This window comes from Sphaerulina musiva (assembly GCF_000320565.1).
Source record: "Sphaerulina musiva SO2202 unplaced genomic scaffold SEPMUscaffold_1, whole genome shotgun sequence".
Taxonomy (NCBI): Eukaryota; Fungi; Ascomycota; class Dothideomycetes; order Mycosphaerellales; family Mycosphaerellaceae; genus Sphaerulina; species Sphaerulina musiva.
This window is the reverse complement of record NW_016017383.1, coordinates 735,112-754,074: the sequence shown is the minus strand read 5'-3', so window position 1 is coordinate 754,074 and position 18,963 is coordinate 735,112. Positions and strand designations below refer to the sequence as shown.

Genomic DNA, 18,963 nt, shown 5'->3' with positions numbered 1-18,963 from the left:
CCCAGAGGTGGGAGTGGGTGTGAGTGGGTGAGTCGTATGACGAGCAGCGTCATGTGTCTTAGTATTCACGTCCTATGCATCGCTTCCCGTTCCTGGCAGTGTCATCTGCTGCGCCCTTGCTACCTCCTGTGGAGACCCCAGATTGTTCCCTCCCACAACTCCAGTTCCAGCTCATACCTAGGAGGTAGTCGTGGAGAATATGTCTCATCTAGCTCCAATCTTCAATAACTCTTGTCGGCTGCAAAGGGACACGCGCCTGATCGCTTCCTGTTAGTTCTACCTCCTAGTGGTTGCATCGCTTCCGCCCGACGGACTGCTCAAAATGATCTGATGCGTGGCGCCTGTGACCATTTTCCATTCCCGCCGCCGAATGACAACAGTGCGATTGGTCCCAAATCATCTCGATTGCAACGTGACGTGGACTCTCGATCCGACTTCATCAATGCCACCGCCACCTACCGAGCATCCAGTGTCGTTCGCCGTACACTGCATATTCATCGAGCAGCCCAGACGAATGGCCAGTCCGCATGGCTTGGCTATTAGGCACCACTCTGCCGACATGCGGAAAGTACGGTGACCACAGTGAGCAGGAAGATGGTTCCCCGACAAAGTCTGGGAGCAAGACGGTACCCTCAAAGCCATCACAATGGCTGCCTTCTCTGCCAGGAGCTACATATGCTCCCTTCCAAATAGCAGAGGATCTGCTCGACACGGTCCGCTGGACGGGGCTGTTTGGACAACACACAAAGAGCAAGGCCGAGGCAGCGAAAGCTCTGCAAGAGTTGCGCATGCGAGCAGCAGAGAATGGGCAAGAATGGAGGGCATCTGCACAACAGTTGGACATGCTCGAGGGCAACGACTTCTGGCGACTGGAGGACGAGGAGGATGAAGACTACGATGTAGCCCTGCTCCGCAATCGACTGCGAGCTCTTAAGCAGGCCATCAATAATCGAGACATGGAGGCCATGTTGTACCACATTCGCAATCATCTCAAACGAGACTTGGGAGGAATGTGCAACCCCGAGCTCTACCGGCATTGTCGTGTAGGAACCAAGTTCTTGATTGATGAATACACCACCGTGGTGAGCTACACGATTGAGCAACTGATTGACTACTGCGAGAACGATCCCACGGCGGATGTGAAACGGTACAACGAGACGTTGAAACTGGCTCGCACTTCGTTTGGGAAGACTGCACTCATGTTGTCGGGAGGTGGTACCCTTGGCATGTGTCACATTGGAGTCGTGAAGAGCCTGATTGAAGAGGGTCTGTTGCCATCCATCGTCTGCGGTGCATCGGCGGGCAGTATTGTGGGCTCGGTTCTCTGCACACACAAACGCGATGTCATTCTGGCGAAGCTGGACGAACTGCAAAAAGGCGATCTCAAGGTGTTTCAGAGCGACGACGAAATGCCGGGCTGGATTGGAGCTACGGTCAACATATTGAAAGGCGAGCCTGCCTTCAATGTCGGCAATCTCTGTCGCGTGATGCGCAATCTCCTGGGAGACATCACGTTCAAAGAGGCGTACAACTTGACGAGAATGATCCTCAACATCCACGTGTCATGCAAGGACAAGCATAATGTGCCTCGTCTACTCAATTACATCTCGGCGCCGAATGTGGTCATCTGGTCGGCCGTCGCGTCTTCTTGTGCTGTTCCGTACGTGTTTGAGGCTCCAGGACTGAAATGCAAGAACGCAGCGACGGGCGAGATTGAGCTGTGGGGACACTTGGACCACAAGTATATTGATGGCAGCATCCAGGCAGACTTGCCATCGGCCACTCTCGAACGCATGTTCAACGTGAATAACTTCATTGCGTGTCAAGTGAATCCTCATGTTCAACATTTCCTGCAGAGCGAGCAGGTGTCGAACTCGACACTCCTGCAGAATGTGCTCTCGGTCAGCAAGTCCAATTTCATATTCGCCCTCGACAACTTTATGGAGTCGATATGGGACCCGTTTCTCCTGAAGATGCTCCATGCCGTGATCACGCAGAAGTATGATGGCGACATCACGATCTTGCCGGAGATCTCATGGGTTGGGATATTAAAGATTCTTGCCAATCCCACCCATGAGTTTATGGAACAAGCAACGCGGCATGGTGAACGGGCGACGTGGCCCAAAATCGACCGCATTCGCAATACTGTGGCCATTGAGCTGGACTTGGAACGCGCAGTGAACAGTACGACTGCCGCTTCCATCATGAAAAGTCAAAATCGAGGGAAAAGACACAAAAGAGCATCATCTACCAGGTCTGAGTTTGGTCTTTCACGCACACGATCACAGATTGGCTCTTTTGAAGATGCAATTGCCGTACCACGCCTCGTGCGGGGCCGGAGCAAATTGAGCCACAACCCCATCAGATCGATGATTGAAGGTTCGACACTTTCACCATTCCAACTTGCTAGTTTAAATGCTGGCGACACCGTACTGTCTTCTTCCGATGAGAAGTGTTCGGGTCACTCATCTCCCACGACTTCATACGAGGATGAGGATTTCGACGATGTCGCCAATCGTGGCGTGGCAGAACGTCCAGTAGGCGGCGGATTGGACATCAGAGATGCTGATCGTCGACTGACGGCTTTCCTTTCTCAGCCGGTGTCACCCAGCATGTCGTACAAGAACTTTTTTGCCACTGAGAGCCCATCACGGCCGACTTCGCCAGACCTCAGGCGAGCATTTAATGGCTTGCACATGTCGAGTATCGGCAGTCCGACCCCATCACCAGAACGAAAGAGGTCACAGCGCAAATCGACTTTAGCGCCGAAGGGACCGTGATTTGTCGCTCGTGAGATGTAGCAACGAGTAGCGCTTGCAAGAGTCGAATGAACACTAGCATGGTGCATGGGTGATGAAGCATGCTGATTGGAACGAGCTTTTTTTATACCCGTGGGAATGTGTCAAGGACGACACTATTACTCACAACAGATTTTCTTCGTCTGAATAAAATACTTAGATAGCACAGCAGGCTTCTCATCGGCCATATGGAATGTAAGCGCAAGCTTTCCTCACCTACAGTTACCTAGTCATCTTCTTCCTACTGTACATATTTCTCTCCAGAAGAGAAACACATGATCCTGTCTCTTTCTCTCGTTTCTTTTTCTTTTCTTTTTCTTTCTTTCCCAGTCCACTCTCATCATCACACTCACACACTACTCCCCCAACCCCCCTCCTCATCCAAATTCACCACGACAGGCTCCCTCCCACTCCTCACAATGGCCCACACGACCTCCTCATCCGTCTCATTCACCTCTTGATGTTCCGCCCAAGCAGGAATCAGAGCAAAATCCCCCGGCATCAAGACTTGTTTTTTCGTACCCCCTTCACTCACAATCGTCCCTTGACCACTGAATGCGAAGACGATGGTATTTTCTTCTCCGTGATGATGGATTGCGGATGCCGTGTGTGGTGCTGCTATCATGCGTGTTGCGCAGATGTTGGAAGAGACGTTTACGAGGGCGTTTTGGCGCGTCATGCCCTGTGTTTGGGCGCCGCTGCTGTTGGAGCCGAGGGTGGAGGAGGGGGTTACGAGGATGGGGTTTTGGGGGGGCATGGTTTTGGGATTGGGTTGTGGGAGTTGTGGGAGTTGTAGGTTGTGGGTTGTGGGTTTTTGTTGGTTTTTGTTTTGGTGAATTGCTGTTGCTTGCCACTTGGTAATTGGCTTGTTTTCCACCAGCGAGGAAGTTGGAGATACCTTGGCTACGGATTTTATTCTCTACGGAGGTCATGGTATGCGGACCAAAGAGAGTTCATCTACATCTTACCCTGTCCCTCACTGACGTAACACAGGCGTCTTGCCCAATATACCTTATGTACCTTACAGGTATAGGTACATAGGTCGCTTGTGTTGGCCCTTTCTGTCTCTGGTCATCGCAGCACTCATAAGAGGTCAAGAATGGCGGATGAAGGGGCTAAAGGGACAAGACATCGTATATGTAGGTACCTTATATACCGTATATGTGACCTGGTCTACTATAGGGTTCGCGTGGTTGTCGGAGAAGGCTTGAGTGGGTATCCTCAGATCGGGACCCGAGGAACAGAGGGCTACGGACAACATTTCGGGCGTTGCTCTTCCAATGATATCTATACCAATCCCTTGTTGTTCTTGTTCTTGTTCTTGTTGTTTAATTATTGTTATTGTTGTTGTTGGCTTTGCGGAGGTGGTGATCGTCCGGATCCGATCACATGCCGGGAAGCGTGGAGAGGCCGAGGCATGGATGATGGACCAATCACAGCACGAGAGTTGGGATGACATTGCGATCATTTGACTCTGCTGCTCTTCTCCGAGGCGTCCACTCCTGCTCCAGTGCTGTTAGGAGGTATGAGAAGACTAACTCAGAAGAGAAGAGGTACCTCCGAGTACAGCTCACTTTGGACCCGACTGCACGCTCGGCTTTGTCTCTCTTTCACATGAAAATCTCGTAAGCCTGCCTCTTCCTCCCTTCCCTTCCCCATCTTCCAGCTTCCTCATCTGACATTCCTCCGCCCTCCACCTCGTCTCGTGCTCGTGACAGTGACCTCTTCTCCCTCTCTTTCATAACCACCACCTCCTCCGCCTCCTCCTCCACCTCCTCTCTGGCATTGTCACCCTCCCACCGACTAATCATCCATCACCATGTCCCAGTCATTCTCCACCGCCGATGTGGCCAAGCACAACAAGCCCGACGACCTCTACATCGTCGTCGACGAGGATGTCTACGACCTGACCAAGTTCGCCGACGAGCATCCCGGCGGCAAGAAGAGTATGTCGAGCCTCGGACAATGAGTATGCTGCTGCGATGCACGACTGACGTTCCCGCCTAGTCCTCCAAAGAGTGGCCGGCAAGGATGCTAGCAAGCAGTTCTGGAAGTACCACAACGAATCGATACTGAAGAAATACCAACCCAAGTTGATGGTCGGCTCTCTCGACTCCAAGCCAAAGCCCGCCGCAAAGCAAGCGCCAACCCCTCCTCCCTCTCCGCCTGCACAGAAGAAAGAGGTGGTAGTCCCACAGGCAGAGTCTGGCACAGTCGCACCCGTCCCCGGTCCAGGTGCTGCAGAAGAGGCCGAGGCTCTCGACTCATTTGGCGACCTGGTTCCGTACGCCGACCCCAGCTGGTACCAGACTTACCACTCTCCATACTTCAACCAGACACACGCCGACTTGCGAGCCGAGATCCGACAATGGGTGGAAGACGAGATTATGCCGAACGTGACCGAGTGGGACGAGGCGAAGAAGGTACCAGACTCAATCTACAAGCAAATGGGCGAGCGAGGCTATCTCGCAGGAACACTCGGCTTGCATACATTCCCCACACATCTCACCAAGTACACTGTGAAGTCAGTCGCACCCGAGAAGTGGGACTTGTTCCACGAGATGCTGCTCACAGATGAGCTGTCACGAACGGGATCTGGTGGTTTTGTCTGGAACGTGCTGGGTGGATTCGGTATTGGATGTCCTCCTGTGGTAAAGGCTGGCAAGAAGGAGCTTGTGGAGAGGATTCTCCCCGGTATTCTTGCTGGTGACAAGCGTATCTGTCTTGCCATCACTGAGCCAGATGCTGGGTCTGATGTTGCCAACTTGACTTGCGAGGCGAAGCTGAGCGAGGATGGCAAGCACTACATTGTGAATGGTCAGTCATCCACTCTCCTCCTCCAGTGGCGTATTTGACTAACATTGTCTGCAGGCGAGAAGAAGTGGATCACAAACGGCATCTGGTGTGATTACTTTACGACCGCCGTCCGCACAGGAGGTGAAGGCATGAACGGAGTCTCCGTCCTCCTCATCGAGCGCGAATTCGAGGGTGTGTCAACTCGACGCATGGACTGTCAAGGAGTCTGGAGCTCTGGAACCACCTACATCACATTCGAGGACGTCAAAGTTCCCGTTGAGAACCTAATTGGCAAGGAGAACCAAGGCTTCAAGGTCATCATGACCAACTTCAACCACGAGCGTATCGGCATTATCATCCAGTGCATCCGCTTCAGTCGAGTCTGCTACGAGGAGAGCATGAAGTACGCACACAAGCGAAAGACGTTTGGCAAGAAACTTATCGACCACCCCGTCATTCGCCTGAAGCTGGCACACATGGCGAGACAAATTGAGGCTTCCGCCGCCTGGATGGACTCGCTCATCTTCCAGTGCCAGAAAATGAACGAAACCGAAGCCATGCTGAAGCTCGGTGGTGCCATTGCCGGTCTCAAGGCACAAGCCACCGTCACCTTTGAGTTCTGTGCGCGCGAGGCGTCTCAGATCTTTGGTGGACTGTCTTACAGCAGAGGCGGCCAAGGCGCAAAGGTGGAGAGATTGTACCGTGACGTTCGTGCCTATGCGATTCCGGGTGGTAGTGAGGAGATTATGCTGGATCTGAGCATTCGACAGGCTTTGCGTGTCCACCAGGTCTTGGGCATGAAGCTATGAGTGATCTAAGACGGAGGGCAAGACTCGATTGTATTTTTGGAAAATGGAACGTGATTCAGCACAGCTTGGGAGCTGCAGTACCTTTTTGACCTAGATTAGTATTGTGATGATGGCATTGGGAATACCTTTGCTGTAAAAAGGGCAAGAATATAGTATTATTCATGACGCTTCAGTGCAAATGTACATGTACCATCCATTTCCAACCCAGAATCATGTTTCCTTTCTTCGATGGGTGCGTGTACGCATGCATACTCCCGGCCTGACATGTAGTAGTAGTGTTCCCCCACGGCCGTTGCGACCGTTGCTTCATTGAAATGGTATCTCATCTAATCGACAGCAATGCCATGCCTGCACGCACATCTACAGCTTTTTCTCAGTATGTATACTTTTCATGTGCTTTCGCCCAGAAAAAAAAGAGAGGAGAAAGAGAGAGAGAAAATTCTTTATATCACACTACCTCTTCTCGGAAAATTGACCCCTTCGGTCGCCGCAGCATCGCAAAACCAGCTCACCCGCTCCGCAGCCTGCGCATTCACCAAGCCACATGGCAGACTCGCGCCTTGCTCGGTTTCAAAAATCTTCTTAATCACCTCCTTCTTGCCGGCCCCCGTGGCCACAAAGGCAATCTTGGACGCATGCACCACCACGGGCAAGCTGAGCGTGATGCGTTTCGGCGGCGGCTTGGGCGAGTCATTGATGGAGAGGATCCACGCATTCTTCTCGCGTAGCAGAGGATGGTCGGGAAAGAGCGAGCACGTGTGTCCGTCGGGTCCACAGCCGAGGAGGATGAGATCGAAGAGGGGCAGTTTGACGGAATCGCGTTGGGCGAAGATGGAAACGAGAGTTTGCTCGTATTGATCGGCGCATTCTTGCGCATCGTCGAGACATTGCTCGTCAATGGGGAAGACTTTGGGCCGGCCCAATGTCTCGGGGATGTGGTCGAGGAGATCTTCTTTCACGAGTCGGTGGTTGGAGTCTTCGTGGTCGAGAGGGACGACGCGTTCGTCGGCGTAGAAAATTTCCCACTTGGCAAAGTCGGGAGTGTCTTCGGGAGTGCCATTGGAAGGCGCGAGGAGGGCTTTGGCGAGGGTTTTGGGGAGAGAACCTCCGGAGACGGCTATGCGAAAGGCTCCGTTGTGACGGCTGAGGGCTTCGTTCTGGGCTTCGAGGATGTACTTTCGCAGGTTCGGAGCCAGGTCCTTGTCGACATTGGCGAAGGAGTAGAGACTCGGTGGGCGACCCATGGTGTTGGTGGGGACGATGTCGGTAAGCGTAAGGTGAGTGGGAGGCGAGCGAGTCGGGTTGGAAGTGAGGAAGAGGAGGAGGACGAGGAGGAGGATGAGGTGGTGGTGGTGGTGAGGTAGTGGTGAAGTGGCCTAAGAAAGTGTCTGCTGCACCGTTGGACCAGAAATAGAGCACTTCATGTGAGAGTCTCGGCAGAGAAGGCGGGCGGGCGGGAGTGGAGGAGTGAGGTGCACTTATCAGTTTCACAATCGCGACAGATGACGTAGGGCCAACAACAAAGGTGCAGATGGCCCCACTCATGTGGACTATGCTCCCTTCTGTATAGCCCCACGTTGAATGTATATATGTTTCGAATTGAGCCTATTCTCTATTGGCATATAGCCCCAGTAGAGGAAGCTGTTTTGGACGTCTCTATTACAGCAACTACTCTACGAAGATTCGAAGAATATCTCCTTTGAGAAAGAGTCACAAATACGATTTTCAACGTACCTACAGTTTGGACATTTGTGGAGCTTTTCGGTAGACGGGTATACCCGCTATATATTGCCAGCTTACCTCATACACCTGGGTTTCTTACTGTGCATGCTCCGATTAACTCGCTTTCCGGATCAGCTTGTAGAGCGTGTGAAAACGAGCACCTTTCGTATAGTATATATAATATGAATAGATCGTTGTTATATCGAAAATGATAGAATCTAGTATTCTTCACTTCGCGAATACTAGGTATAGTATTAGGACCTAGGTAACTTTACGATGCCTTTATTCTGACGCTGTAACTACCTATTCTTCCCTAGTACGCTCAAACCCGTTCGCTCATGTGCAATAACCCGTCTTTATCGCACTCAGAAGCAGCCGATGTTGGGTAGAGCCGCAGTGATGGCGTAGTATACCCCCTCGCTTACAGCCCCTCCTTGATATACAGACGAGGTAGAGTCGGATGGGGGCTATACTGTCCGTCTGAGTGTATACGGTAGTTGTAATCTTTGAGTGGGATGCATAATGCTCCTGGTCTAGCACCACCACGACCCACCTGCTCGCCAGTTTGTCTGCGGTGCTAAAATCTACATATAGCGCCCATCGACGATGTACTTCATCACATCGCCCTTTGCATCGACCTGCAGTCGACGACGACGATGATAATGATGATGGTGATGGTAGGTAGTGATGACCTCGGATCGACTGAAACAGGTCCGGCACATGCAATCTCTCTCTCTCTCCTCTCCATCCGCCAGACGTGCTGGCTTGACTAGGCAGGACTGCCTCTAGGTTACTGCTCAGTGCTGACATGACCCTTTCTTGGCGCTGCCGCCGCACTACAGGATTCTACAGTACCAGGCCCAGGTAGTTCTGAGTGGGGCCGGCGGCCGGATTTCTTCAAAGATTTGAGCGACACGCACAGGGAAGTGTGAATCTGCCAGTGTCAGCCATCGACACTGTCACACAGTATTGTCCCTTGTCAACTCACTCACTCCCCGCCTGGCAGTAGACGGGCAGTAGAGCCAGTGGGACCAGTAGTGACATCAGAACAGCAGCAACAATCACGATCAGAATGGGGTCCAAGCCCAAGCAGTTCACCAGGCCGGCGCCCAAAAAGAAGCCGGCAAAGGCGGCAGCACTGGTCACGGCAGATGACTATCAAGAAGCTGCCGATTTCGAAGAAGCCGCAGGTGGGAAGCACCGAGCCGGCGATGCTGTCAAGTCTGCCCGAGCGTTTGTGAGAGCACTGGAATTGTACGAGACGGGCGTGGCAAAGCATCCCAGGGACTTTGACCTCGCCTATAACAAAGCTCGTCTCGAACTCGAGATATCGCAGCAGCCAGCCATTCTGGAGCACGTGGGTCTGGACTTGCCCGAATGGCTGGAACGGACACGCGCCTCTCATCAACATGCATTACAACTGAATGAGGAGAATCCCGATGTGCTCTTCAATACTGCACAGGTGCTCACATCACTTGCCGAACAGCTGTGCGAGGATGATCGCGAAGACGAGGCCGTGCCGTTGCTCCAAAACGCGCTCGAGCACCTGTCGTCCTGTCTCTCTCGGCAGGAGATGATGTACGAGCAGCACAAGTTGGACTTTCCAGACACCGAAGATGGTGGCGTTGCTCTTGAACAGCCCGACTCGACGCAAGAGCAAGCCGTTCCCAGTCCGGCTGTGAACATGTCAGAACAACAATCTGCCGTCGTCGAGACACCTGTATCTCCCAGTGACTTACTGGACACGGTGTACGCCTCTCTGTCGGCGCTGACCACTCTCGCGCCCCTATCAGACGAGAAAGCTCTGCAGACGCTGGGTGACTTTGCACGACAATTGACCGAATCCAAAGCACCCAACTACATTAGCCTATTGCCCGTAGACGAGCAGGACCAAGCGCGCATCTCCACCGCCATCAGCCGTGCTTCTTTCATCGCCGCATACGCCAGCGCGCAATTCGAACACCAAATGATCGAACTCGAAACCTACATCGAGCGCCTCAGCGCCTTTGACATTCCCGGCAAAGACTCCAACGTCGAAGCTCTCGTCGCAGAAGCAGAAGCGCGTACAGAACTCGTCATGTCCACCATGGACCGTTTCGGCGAATCTCCCGATTTACCAGCAACCTTGTGTTGGAAAGAAGCCACCATCTCTCAAGACCTCTACACCAAAGCCACCAAACTCCCAACCTCATCAACAACAACAAAATCAGAAAGCAAAGCCCCAGAAACCAACAAAGCCCACCTCTACAAATCCAAAGGTGACCTCGAAATTCTCCGCCATCGTCTCACTCAAATCCCCCACACGGATTTAAGTCCGAGTACCCGCAACAGTGCAGAAACATTAATCCACAATGCCCAAACATACTACAAAGGTGCCATGAATCTTTCTCACGCAGCAGCAGCAGCGAGCGGTGGTGGTGGTGGTAGTGAGGAGGAAGATTGGGAGGCTGTGGAAGAAGAGGCAAAGCAGAGATGGGGAATTGCGAAGAAGATTGCTGGGCTTTTGTATCGAGGAGGTGATGATGGTAGTAATCATGATGGTGATGAAGAAGACGAAGAAGAAGACTTCATGGAAGCATTAGAGAGCTGTGTGGAAGAGGGTCTGATTGGACAAGAGTTGGCCGAGGCGATATTTGCTCGACAGGCGGGTTCTGCTGGTAGTAGTAAGTAGTACATTGGTAGCTAAGATTGTATTGTGAGAATGAAAAGGGATATATCACGCGTGCTCGGCCCCGAGTGCCCCATATAATAAGGTGTACAGACAGAGCTCTCTCCCGGCCGGGTATGATTGCACGTGGCGCCTCGCGTTGGGTCAATTGGCTTTCAAGCTCGCTGCAGGAGGGAGGTACGGAGAGGGAAAGAAAAATACAACCATTCATAATATGGTTTTGATACCAAGTTTAGGTTGAGTCTTTTTCTCTTCGGACTCATCCCTTTGTGACCCTTCACTGGGTACCTTAGTGTTCAAGAAAAAGGAAAGAAAATACCACTAAAAAGAAAGAAGCATGCCTCAACAGGAATTCGTGCCCCAGGCATACACTTTACTCAAGTCGACCCAACACTCGCTCCATCTACAGAGCAACGACACGTCCCAACCTTGCGACTTCACTTTCGAAGTCTTGAAGCCCACCCTTTTCCGAACCACTTTCACCTCCAAAACTCATCCACTCCCGCCGTATCCAAGTGCTCGCAAACCACCTCCTAGCAATGACGGCTCTTTCGCAGCTGTCTCCTCCTCATCTGGAGACCAAAGAACCAAATATGTATGTGGCGAAATCGAAGCCACTGTCGACTGGACCACAGTTCCACTCGTATCCATAGGTTTCGTAGACCAACCCCAACCTCTGCACGCCGATCTCCCATTCCGCTCCTACGCACTCGATGGCACCGGCATAAGCCACTACTCTCGCTATTTTCGCGGCAGCCTGCACGTGGGACTCGGCGAAAAGGCAGCACCCATGGATTTATCAAATCGCCATTTCACACTGTCGGCGACAGATTGTTTTGGCTATGATGTGCATCGGACGGATCCCATGTACAAACATATTCCATTGCTAATGCGAGCTGGACCGGAAGGTGTCGTGGCCACCTTTTCCACCAGTCATGCTCGAGGGTATTACTCTGTAGGGTCGGAAATGGATGGTATGTGGGGATTCTTCAAAGTCTACAGACAGGACTATGGGGGGTTAGAGCAATACACTCTGGTGGGGAAGACGCTGCAGGACGTTGTGACCATGTATGCTGAACTGGTCGGTTTCCCTCTCTTGGTGCCACGCTGGGCCTTTGGGTATCTGGGCGGCGGGATGAAGTATTCCATGCTCGACGAGCCGAGAGCGAGTGAGGCCTTGATGGAGTGGGCGGATACCGTGAAAAAGCACGATATTCCTTGTTCGGGATTCCAGATGAGCTCGGGCTATACTGTTGCGGAAACGGAGCCGAAGACAAGAAACGTGTTTACATGGAACAGACATCGCTTCCCGGACCCGAAAGGCTTCACAGATGCATTTCACGCACGAGGGATTCGCCTGATTGCGAATGTCAAACCATATGTCCTTGAAAGCCACCCAGAGTACCAAAACCTCGTTAAGGCTGGAGCGTTATTCAAGGATGTGGACACTGGTGGACCTGCTGTAGCTCGACTATGGAGTGCAGGCGGCGGCGAATCCGGGAAAGGCGGACATATCGATTTTAGCTCCAAGTCCGGCTATCACTTCTGGTACGAAGGAGTCAAGAAACTACGCTTGGAAGGTATGGACTGCATGTGGAACGACAACAATGAGTATGTGATCCCCAACGATGCGTGGCAATTGGCTACCGACAATCCACACGTACAAGGCAGCGAGGAACGACGAAGGGATATTGGACTGTGGGGACGTGCAATGCACACGGAACTGCATGCAAAGGCTTCACATGATGCACTTGTGGAGGCTGTGCCGCACGAACGTCCTTTTGTGCTGACTCGTAGTGGAACCGCTGGGACATTTCGCTATGCGTGTTCCACCTGGTCGGGCGACAATATCACATCGTGGGACGGTATGCGTGGCGCCAATGCTCTTTCACTAACTGCCGGCATGTGTCTGATGCAATGCTACGGACATGATATCGGGGGGTTTGAAGGTCCGCAACCTTCGCCCGAACTGCTTCTCCGATGGGTACAGCTCGGTTGCCACAGTCCTCGTTTCGCAATCAATTGCTTCAAGACGGGCAACGACAACTTAGTCGGAGACGTAATCGAACCATGGATGTATCCCGAAATCCTCCCCCAAGTCCGCAAAGCAATCAAGCGCCGTTACGAAATGCTTCCCTACATCTACAACCTTATGCTCCAAAGCCATTTCACCGCAGTCCCCGCTCAACGCTGGGTCGGCTGGGGCTACGAACAAGACCCCGAAGTCTGGACTAATCCCATCCTCAAAGCCGGCGAGCAACAATACTGGTTCGGCGACACGCTCCTCGTCGGCGGAGTCTACGAACCCGGAATCTCCCACGGAAGAATTTACACCCCGAAACGCACTCCCACCGACCCCGGTTTCCTCAACCTCAACCCTCCATACCAATACCTCCCCGCAGGAGCATGGCACACCATTTCCTCTCCCTGGAATGATAGTATTCCCCTCCTCGCCCGCATCGGCGGCGCCATACCTGTGGGGAAAAATTCACAAGTCCGCACTACCACACCGAGTGTTGTTGGCGACGATCCGTTCTCTCACAACGAAGCTCATCTTCCCGCCGATGACTGGCGTGGTGTCGAAATTTTCCCTCCTCCAGAAGAAGATGAAGAAAAAGACTCTTCTGACAGACAACACCACCACCCTCCAACAACAACAAAAGAATTCACAACAACCTGGTACGAAGACGACGGAATCTCTCCTTCTCCCACTCCCATCGCAAAGTTCACAATTAGTTACTCTGTGACTTCGCAGCAGCAGCAGGGGGTGAATTTTACATTTCGGCAGCATTGTGCTGCAGGATTTGTTCCATTATGGGTCAAGAATGGATTGACGGTGATTTTGCCCATGGGGGATCGGAGGAGGGTAGTTTGGGGTGGGGATGGTGCTTCTTCTTCTTCTTCTTCTTCTTCTTCTGCTGCTACGGAGGTTGAGGTTACGATTGAAGAGATGGAACCTGATGATATTGGTCGCAGGAGATATCAGCTTGTTTTTGATGGTGCTGATGCTGATGCTGATGATACTGCTTCACGAGGATAAGCTAGGCAGGCAGGTAGGTAGGTAGTAACGCTACCTGCGAGGTAAACCTTTTGCCGGATCTTCAAAGCTTACCTGGGACTATCACCAGCAATAGTAGAGGTAGAAGGTAAGGTATATTTTAGAAAAATTTAGGGATGACAATTTTGGAGCTCAGGCCCCTTTACAATAATACCCTTGCTACGTATCTGACCTACGTAGACTTGAGTACTTGAGTAAATTTTGGGGGGGCATTGTTGCATAATTACATTTAGGGTGCTTATGCTTCATTTCCTGAGAGAGAGAGGGCTGATTTCTATTTGTCTCTCTCTCTCATTCTCTCTCTCTCTCTCTCTCTCTCTCTCTCGACGAAGGAAAAGGCCAGCTCATATTGCGGCCTCCAATCCATCAGAGAGAGAGGGAGGCATGTTAAAGCTGACGTTTCGTGTCAACGTCTCGTGAGGTATGTTACCGGCCACTTTCGGTCTTTTCCCTTTCCATCTCATGCGGTCAGCTGATGCGAGATGAAGTCAGCGTGTTAGCTAGTTTTCTGGCTAGAGCTCGGGTCGGATTCAGCAGCATAAGCAGAGCTATTGCATCACGCGCATTCTGGATCCTTGACGTAGACCAATCGCGCTGGGGCTCAGTCCAAATCATTGGCAGCATCGTTTTCATCGTCTGCGTCGTCTTGATGTGCCGCTCCACTGAATGATGCAGAGGCTGCGTCTGTGTCTGGTCCTGATGCTGCTACATTGGCATTCGCAGCCTGCACATTGGTTGCGCCAGGAACTGCTTGCTCTTCTACTCCAGCCGTCGGTGGTACACCAGCGCCTTGGTGATTCGGAGTGTTCAGCATTGGGATAGTAAACTGCATGTGGCCATGTCCCGGCTGTCCACCACCAGTAAAAAGATGGTTGAGAGCTGCTGCGATAGTGATTCCACCTGCCTGCCCACCAGGACCATTTGCATTTGGTGGGGGGTTGTTAACGGGTGGTGCAGGCGGTGGCGGCTGCATCTGACCTGCTGGCGGAGGCGCTCCCATGGGAACTGGGAGCACGATACCGCCTGGACCTCCCACTGGTCCACCAAGCGCAGCTAACAGTCCGTTGAGCCCACCGAGTCCCGCTATCTCGTCCTCCATAATGTCCTGCCCGACATTGCACTCTTCAATGAATAAAGGCAGCTGCTTCTCAATCTCGTCACGCGAAGGTAAACAAATGAAGTATCCTCGCTCAGGCAGACGCTCTTGTCCGGGTGCCTTGTAGTCCTTGTCTTCATACATGGCGCACTTTTTGGTCGCTTCTGATTCTACACCTGAGGCAGACTGTTCTTCTGCAGACGCCATGTGGATCGAGTCCGGCAGGGAAGTCTCTTGTGGAATCAGATCAGGCAGCTCTTCATCGTCATCGCTGCCATAATCCTCACTCCAGTCGTCGTCGTCGTCATCTTCCATATCATCTGGCATGTCATCTGGCATTGGCTCCCAGGCCGACTCATTTGCAGACTGTTCCTCGTCCAGCTGCTTCAGGAAATAGACTTTCTGCCGTGACTGCTGCAGATAGACCAGGTGTAAATGCTGTAGGTGCGGCAGCTGCTTGAGGATCTTGAGCATGGTCACCCAATTTCCGGACGTGAGGTCGATTGCATGGAGTGTCAGCATCTCGACTGACGTCAAGCCCGCAAGTATGGTGCCGAGGACCTTGCCATCTATAGCGGTGCTGTCGAGCTTCATCTTTTTGAGCTTCGAGAGGTCCAATGCGCTCGTCAACGTTTTGCACATGCTGCTGTTCTGGTCTGCTAAATCAAAGCTTACGCTAAAGTCTGTGACGTGGGACAGAATAGGAGTAAACTCAGCAAGGCCTTTGCGTGCACGAGTCATCGAGCTGTTACCATCAGAACGATTCTTGCGCATGGCATAGCTCCGGAATTGAACGGAAAAGGTTTCGAGCTCAGCGAAGGCATCCTGGAGCTTGCCCATTGTGCTTGACTTGAATTTCAGGTCGTCTATGGGTGATATGCCGTGCAGGTGAGATCGCATCTTGGTCTCTACTTTCTTCAGTGTCTTGATACCACTCTCCGCAACAGCCACCATCAAACTTCTCCAGCAGTGTGACTGCCAATCAAAGTGCTCCAACAGCGCTGGCGGTGTAGCGGACTCTGGAGGAGCATAATGAGGAATGGTTCCCGTGGTGCGTTGAAACTTGCTAAGCCCGCGGACTTCGGCACTCAGCGGCACTTCTAGTGTATTGTCAACCAGGGAGAGTCCTGTCAGGCGTGGCAACTTGCTAAAGGCATCAACGAGAAAAGGTTTGGCAGCCTTGTTCTGCCTAAGAGCTTGCTGGTCGCGCAGATAAAGCGTGAAGGCCTCCTGCTGCCGCACATTGGGATGCCAGCAATGCCCGAGGCAGTGATGGGGACAGTGCTTTGGTCGCTCCTTGACGAGCGCAGTGATGAGATAGATGTGGCGGAGGTAGCCGCGGAGTTTCTCGCTGTTGGCGATGTTGACGAGCACTTTCAGCGACTCGGTGGTGTACATGAAGCACTGCGAGGAAGTCAGCTTGCATACCTTAGTCTTTCATCGTCTATTCCGTCTCCTGTACCCATGCCATCTATCGGGGTCGGCAAGCGCGCTAGATGAGAATCTCACACACCTTTTCGGTAAAGAACTCGTTTGCGAATTCGTGCAAGCTCTTGGTCTCGATGGCACGACATGTCTGGCGGAGGGCGAAGATGTCGTCGGACTGCAGCTTGATGCTGATGTTGATCAGCAGCTCCTCGGGCAACATGGCCAAGAGAGAGCCGGCATTAGGACTCAGGCTCCCCGTGGAGCCAGTATTCGAGTGCTCTGCTGCCGAGGGCATCGGAAGACGGGCGTCTGCCATGTTGCAATGGGCTGTGTGTGTGTGACTGCAGTGCGTGAAAGAAGTGAAGAAGTCAAGAAGTGAAGAAGTGCGTGAGTGAGTGAGTGGCACCGGATACGGTATGGGCAGGTGATAAACAAGGTCGACTGGAGAAGTGTTTGTTGTTGGGTGTTGGCGACCAAAATGTCGTGACTAGGGTCGGGTTGACGTGTCCTCGTTCAAACTTCAAAGTGTGTTCCGGGAATAGAATAGAACTGCCGGCCAGGGTCAGCCTCGTCGGCAAACACGAAGTGGACAGACGTCAATGGAGGATGAATAGCTAATGTAGTAGACATTCACCACTTCTACGCTACTGACGTGCACAATAACATTCAACATTCCCACCTCTGGGGTACATGTACATCAACCGGTTTTGCTACAGCCTTGGCCACAATAGGTAGGTTGCAGTACACAGTCGCACATGACGCTATTTTACATTCACTCACTACCTACATGTACCTTAATGGTAATACTCGTGGACTCCGTGCTGCGTCTTCCACCTCATGAACCAACACGCAATTGGAAAAACTGCAGTATTCACAGCACCCCAGGCAATCAGCACGCCAAAGTCCAAGCCAAGCTGGCTATGTAAATCGAACAATATCGTCCTACTGGCCTCGACGATGTAATGCAGAGGCCATGCATATCCCCAGCGGTAGAAGTCGGGCTCAATGTCAATGTTGTAGAATGCAGTCGAAACGTTAGTAATGACCCAGAAGATGAGCCACAGTGCAGTCCAGGGTTGGCCGACGAACATCGTCATGTTCTCGCAGGCGAGGCCCAACGCTATCATGCCGAAAACTGGTTCTCGTCGTCAGTACCACCGCATTTCCACTGTTTATAGCGACAGTGCTCTTACAGTTCAGCATCCAGTAGACGGGAAAGGTGCCATGTCCGAAAGCCGTCGGGTTCGAGTTGCCATCCACCGTTGACGTGACTTCGGTGTGCGAGGATACCGGGTTCCCGCCAGAGAAGTTGATCTGGAACGCCAGACTGATGAGGGAGTATGCGAGCGACAGCATAAAGTAGGCAGAGATGGTGGAAAACCATCGCCATATGATGAGCTGCCAGAACTTCAGAGGCGCGTGTCCTTCCGGCTTCAGAAACTGCGAGCATGTCAGCCAAGGCACGTGAGCTTGTGCACCCTCCAATGCTTACCTTCATATGGATCGGAAGGTAGAAAGAGAATGAGAAGAACGAGACGATGATTAAGTAAATAAGGCCAATCGAGACTGCCGGAATCGCGGTGAATGGATAGAACGGACGTAGATTGTACTGAGAGAAGCCAATGGCTGGACTGAGAGCCTGCGGCACATTCGCCAAATTCCGCACCAGGGTGTCATCATTCGTGGCATTCTGCATGACCATACTCGCCCACTGACGGCCGACCATCGAAGTAGCTTCGGTCATGAGCGGCGATATTTCAGGGTATATAAAGTCGAACCAGGCTGTGTCGTCTCTGGAATCCTGATATACCAGCTGACAGGCTCCCATTGGGTCGTACGAAACGTTTCCGTTCTGCACGGCCGAGTACAGCATCGCGGTGGCATTGGGGTTGATGATGATTGCCGCCCATGCCTCGTTGTCGTAGACTGCCTGTCGCACACCTATCGGATCGTAACCAAAGTTGGCCGCTGGCAGGCTTTCATACCCCAGATGGGGCATCCCACTGTTGACCTTCTGCTGAGCCAGCTGCACAATGGTTGGGCCCACAAAGGGCTGTAACCCATTCGTGTTGTAAGGCGCCGATTGGCCGTCAAAGTCGATCACATAGATGACCAGTTTCGACAGGTTCTGCTCTGCTTTGAACAAAGCGCCCCAATAGATCGACAGGATGCCGAGTATGAAAAACATCAGGGTAGCAGTTGTGAGGGTCCATTTCGCCATCGCTTCGCGTCGAACGTGCTTCAAGGAAGGGTGAAAGAAGCCAACGCTGGTCGCCATTAGCCAGCATGCCTTCAAAAAGCTCTACTGGACTCACGGCTTCGGAGTATCATTCGCATTCTCCTCATCTCTACCTCCACCATGCGGCCCATCGTCTCCCTGGTCCTCTTGCTCGTGTTCTTTCTTTGAGCTGGTGTACTCGTCTCTATTGCGCGACGATTCCCGAGAGCTTGCGTCTTTCTTCCGGTGGTCTTCATGACTGGCGCTCGTCGCGGTAGGCCAGTTAGTGCTGTCTTGGGTAGGCCGATCGCCAGCAATGCCGTCGGGCGCGGGGAGTCTGAACGAGTGAACCATTCTACCTGGCCGTAAC

General features: G+C 52.4%; 8 protein-coding genes across 8 annotated transcripts; 4 read left to right on the top strand and 4 right to left on the bottom strand.

Annotated features, from left to right (window-relative positions):
• Positions 1–248: 248 nt before the first annotated feature.
• SEPMUDRAFT_145674 (patatin-domain-containing protein) lies at positions 249–3,531 on the top strand. The gene has a single exon (XM_016903193.1). The coding sequence runs from the start codon at positions 528–530 to the stop codon at positions 2,778–2,780; it is 2,253 nt and encodes a 750-aa protein (XP_016764544.1). The 5' UTR covers positions 249–527; the 3' UTR covers positions 2,781–3,531.
• On the bottom strand, positions 249–3,555 carry SEPMUDRAFT_159898 (RmlC-like cupin; the record flags this gene model as incomplete). The annotated part of the gene is made up of 1 exon (XM_016907871.1): positions 249–3,555. The coding sequence occupies one exon, from the start codon at positions 3,553–3,555 to the stop codon at positions 3,148–3,150; it is 408 nt and encodes a 135-aa protein (XP_016764543.1). The 3' UTR covers positions 249–3,147.
• An 831-nt stretch (positions 3,556–4,386) lies between these two features.
• On the top strand, positions 4,387–6,583 carry SEPMUDRAFT_145673 (acyl-CoA dehydrogenase NM domain-like protein). The gene is made up of 3 exons (XM_016903192.1): positions 4,387–4,744; positions 4,806–5,615; positions 5,670–6,583. The coding sequence occupies exons 1-3, from the start codon at positions 4,618–4,620 to the stop codon at positions 6,401–6,403; spliced, it is 1,671 nt and encodes a 556-aa protein (XP_016764542.1). The 5' UTR covers positions 4,387–4,617; the 3' UTR covers positions 6,404–6,583.
• SEPMUDRAFT_121954 (6-phosphogluconolactonase) lies at positions 6,539–7,831 on the bottom strand. The gene has a single exon (XM_016901741.1). The coding sequence runs from the start codon at positions 7,645–7,647 to the stop codon at positions 6,847–6,849; it is 801 nt and encodes a 266-aa protein (XP_016764541.1). The 5' UTR covers positions 7,648–7,831; the 3' UTR covers positions 6,539–6,846.
• Positions 7,832–9,069: 1,238 nt separating this feature from the next.
• Positions 9,070–10,845, top strand: SEPMUDRAFT_145670 (uncharacterized protein). Its single transcript, XM_016903191.1, has one exon. The coding sequence runs from the start codon at positions 9,198–9,200 to the stop codon at positions 10,794–10,796; it is 1,599 nt and encodes a 532-aa protein (XP_016764540.1). The 5' UTR covers positions 9,070–9,197; the 3' UTR covers positions 10,797–10,845.
• A 285-nt stretch (positions 10,846–11,130) lies between these two features.
• SEPMUDRAFT_75579 (glycoside hydrolase family 31 protein) lies at positions 11,131–13,859 on the top strand (the record flags this gene model as incomplete). Its single annotated transcript, XM_016910110.1, has 1 exon — positions 11,131–13,859. The coding sequence occupies one exon, from the start codon at positions 11,131–11,133 to the stop codon at positions 13,831–13,833; it is 2,703 nt and encodes a 900-aa protein (XP_016764539.1). The 3' UTR covers positions 13,834–13,859.
• Positions 13,860–14,321: 462 nt separating this feature from the next.
• Positions 14,322–16,790, bottom strand: SEPMUDRAFT_152643 (uncharacterized protein). Its single transcript, XM_016907477.1, has 2 exons — positions 16,461–16,790; positions 14,322–16,351 (listed from the first exon to the last, which is right to left on the bottom strand). Exons 1-2 carry the CDS (start codon positions 16,689–16,691, stop codon positions 14,453–14,455), a joined length of 2,130 nt encoding a protein of 709 aa, XP_016764538.1. The 5' UTR covers positions 16,692–16,790; the 3' UTR covers positions 14,322–14,452.
• A 379-nt stretch (positions 16,791–17,169) lies between these two features.
• Positions 17,170–18,653, bottom strand: SEPMUDRAFT_55736 (uncharacterized protein; the record flags this gene model as incomplete). Its single annotated transcript, XM_016909373.1, has 3 exons — positions 17,170–17,510; positions 17,569–17,815; positions 17,868–18,653. The coding sequence occupies 3 exons, from the start codon at positions 18,651–18,653 to the stop codon at positions 17,170–17,172; spliced, it is 1,374 nt and encodes a 457-aa protein (XP_016764537.1).
• Between the last annotated feature and the right edge of the window lie 310 nt (positions 18,654–18,963).

Excerpts from the sequence above, each read along its gene's own strand:
- SEPMUDRAFT_145674 (XM_016903193.1), top strand. The coding sequence starts at position 528 with ATGGCTTGGCTATTAGGCACCACTCTGCCGACATGCGGAAAGTACGGT.
- SEPMUDRAFT_145673 (XM_016903192.1), top strand. The coding sequence starts at position 4,618 with ATGTCCCAGTCATTCTCCACCGCCGATGTGGCCAAGCACAACAAGCCC. Across the intron at positions 4,745-4,805 it reads GCATCCCGGCGGCAAGAAGA|TCCTCCAAAGAGTGGCCGGC; the intron begins GTATGTCGAGCC and ends GTTCCCGCCTAG. Across the intron at positions 5,616-5,669 it reads CAAGCACTACATTGTGAATG|GCGAGAAGAAGTGGATCACA; the intron begins GTCAGTCATCCA and ends CATTGTCTGCAG.
- SEPMUDRAFT_121954 (XM_016901741.1), bottom strand. The coding sequence starts at position 7,647 with ATGGGTCGCCCACCGAGTCTCTACTCCTTCGCCAATGTCGACAAGGAC.
- SEPMUDRAFT_145670 (XM_016903191.1), top strand. The coding sequence starts at position 9,198 with ATGGGGTCCAAGCCCAAGCAGTTCACCAGGCCGGCGCCCAAAAAGAAG.
- SEPMUDRAFT_152643 (XM_016907477.1), bottom strand. The coding sequence starts at position 16,691 with ATGGCAGACGCCCGTCTTCCGATGCCCTCGGCAGCAGAGCACTCGAAT. Across the intron at positions 16,352-16,460 it reads ACGAGTTCTTTACCGAAAAG|TGCTTCATGTACACCACCGA; the intron begins GTGTGTGAGATT and ends ACTTCCTCGCAG.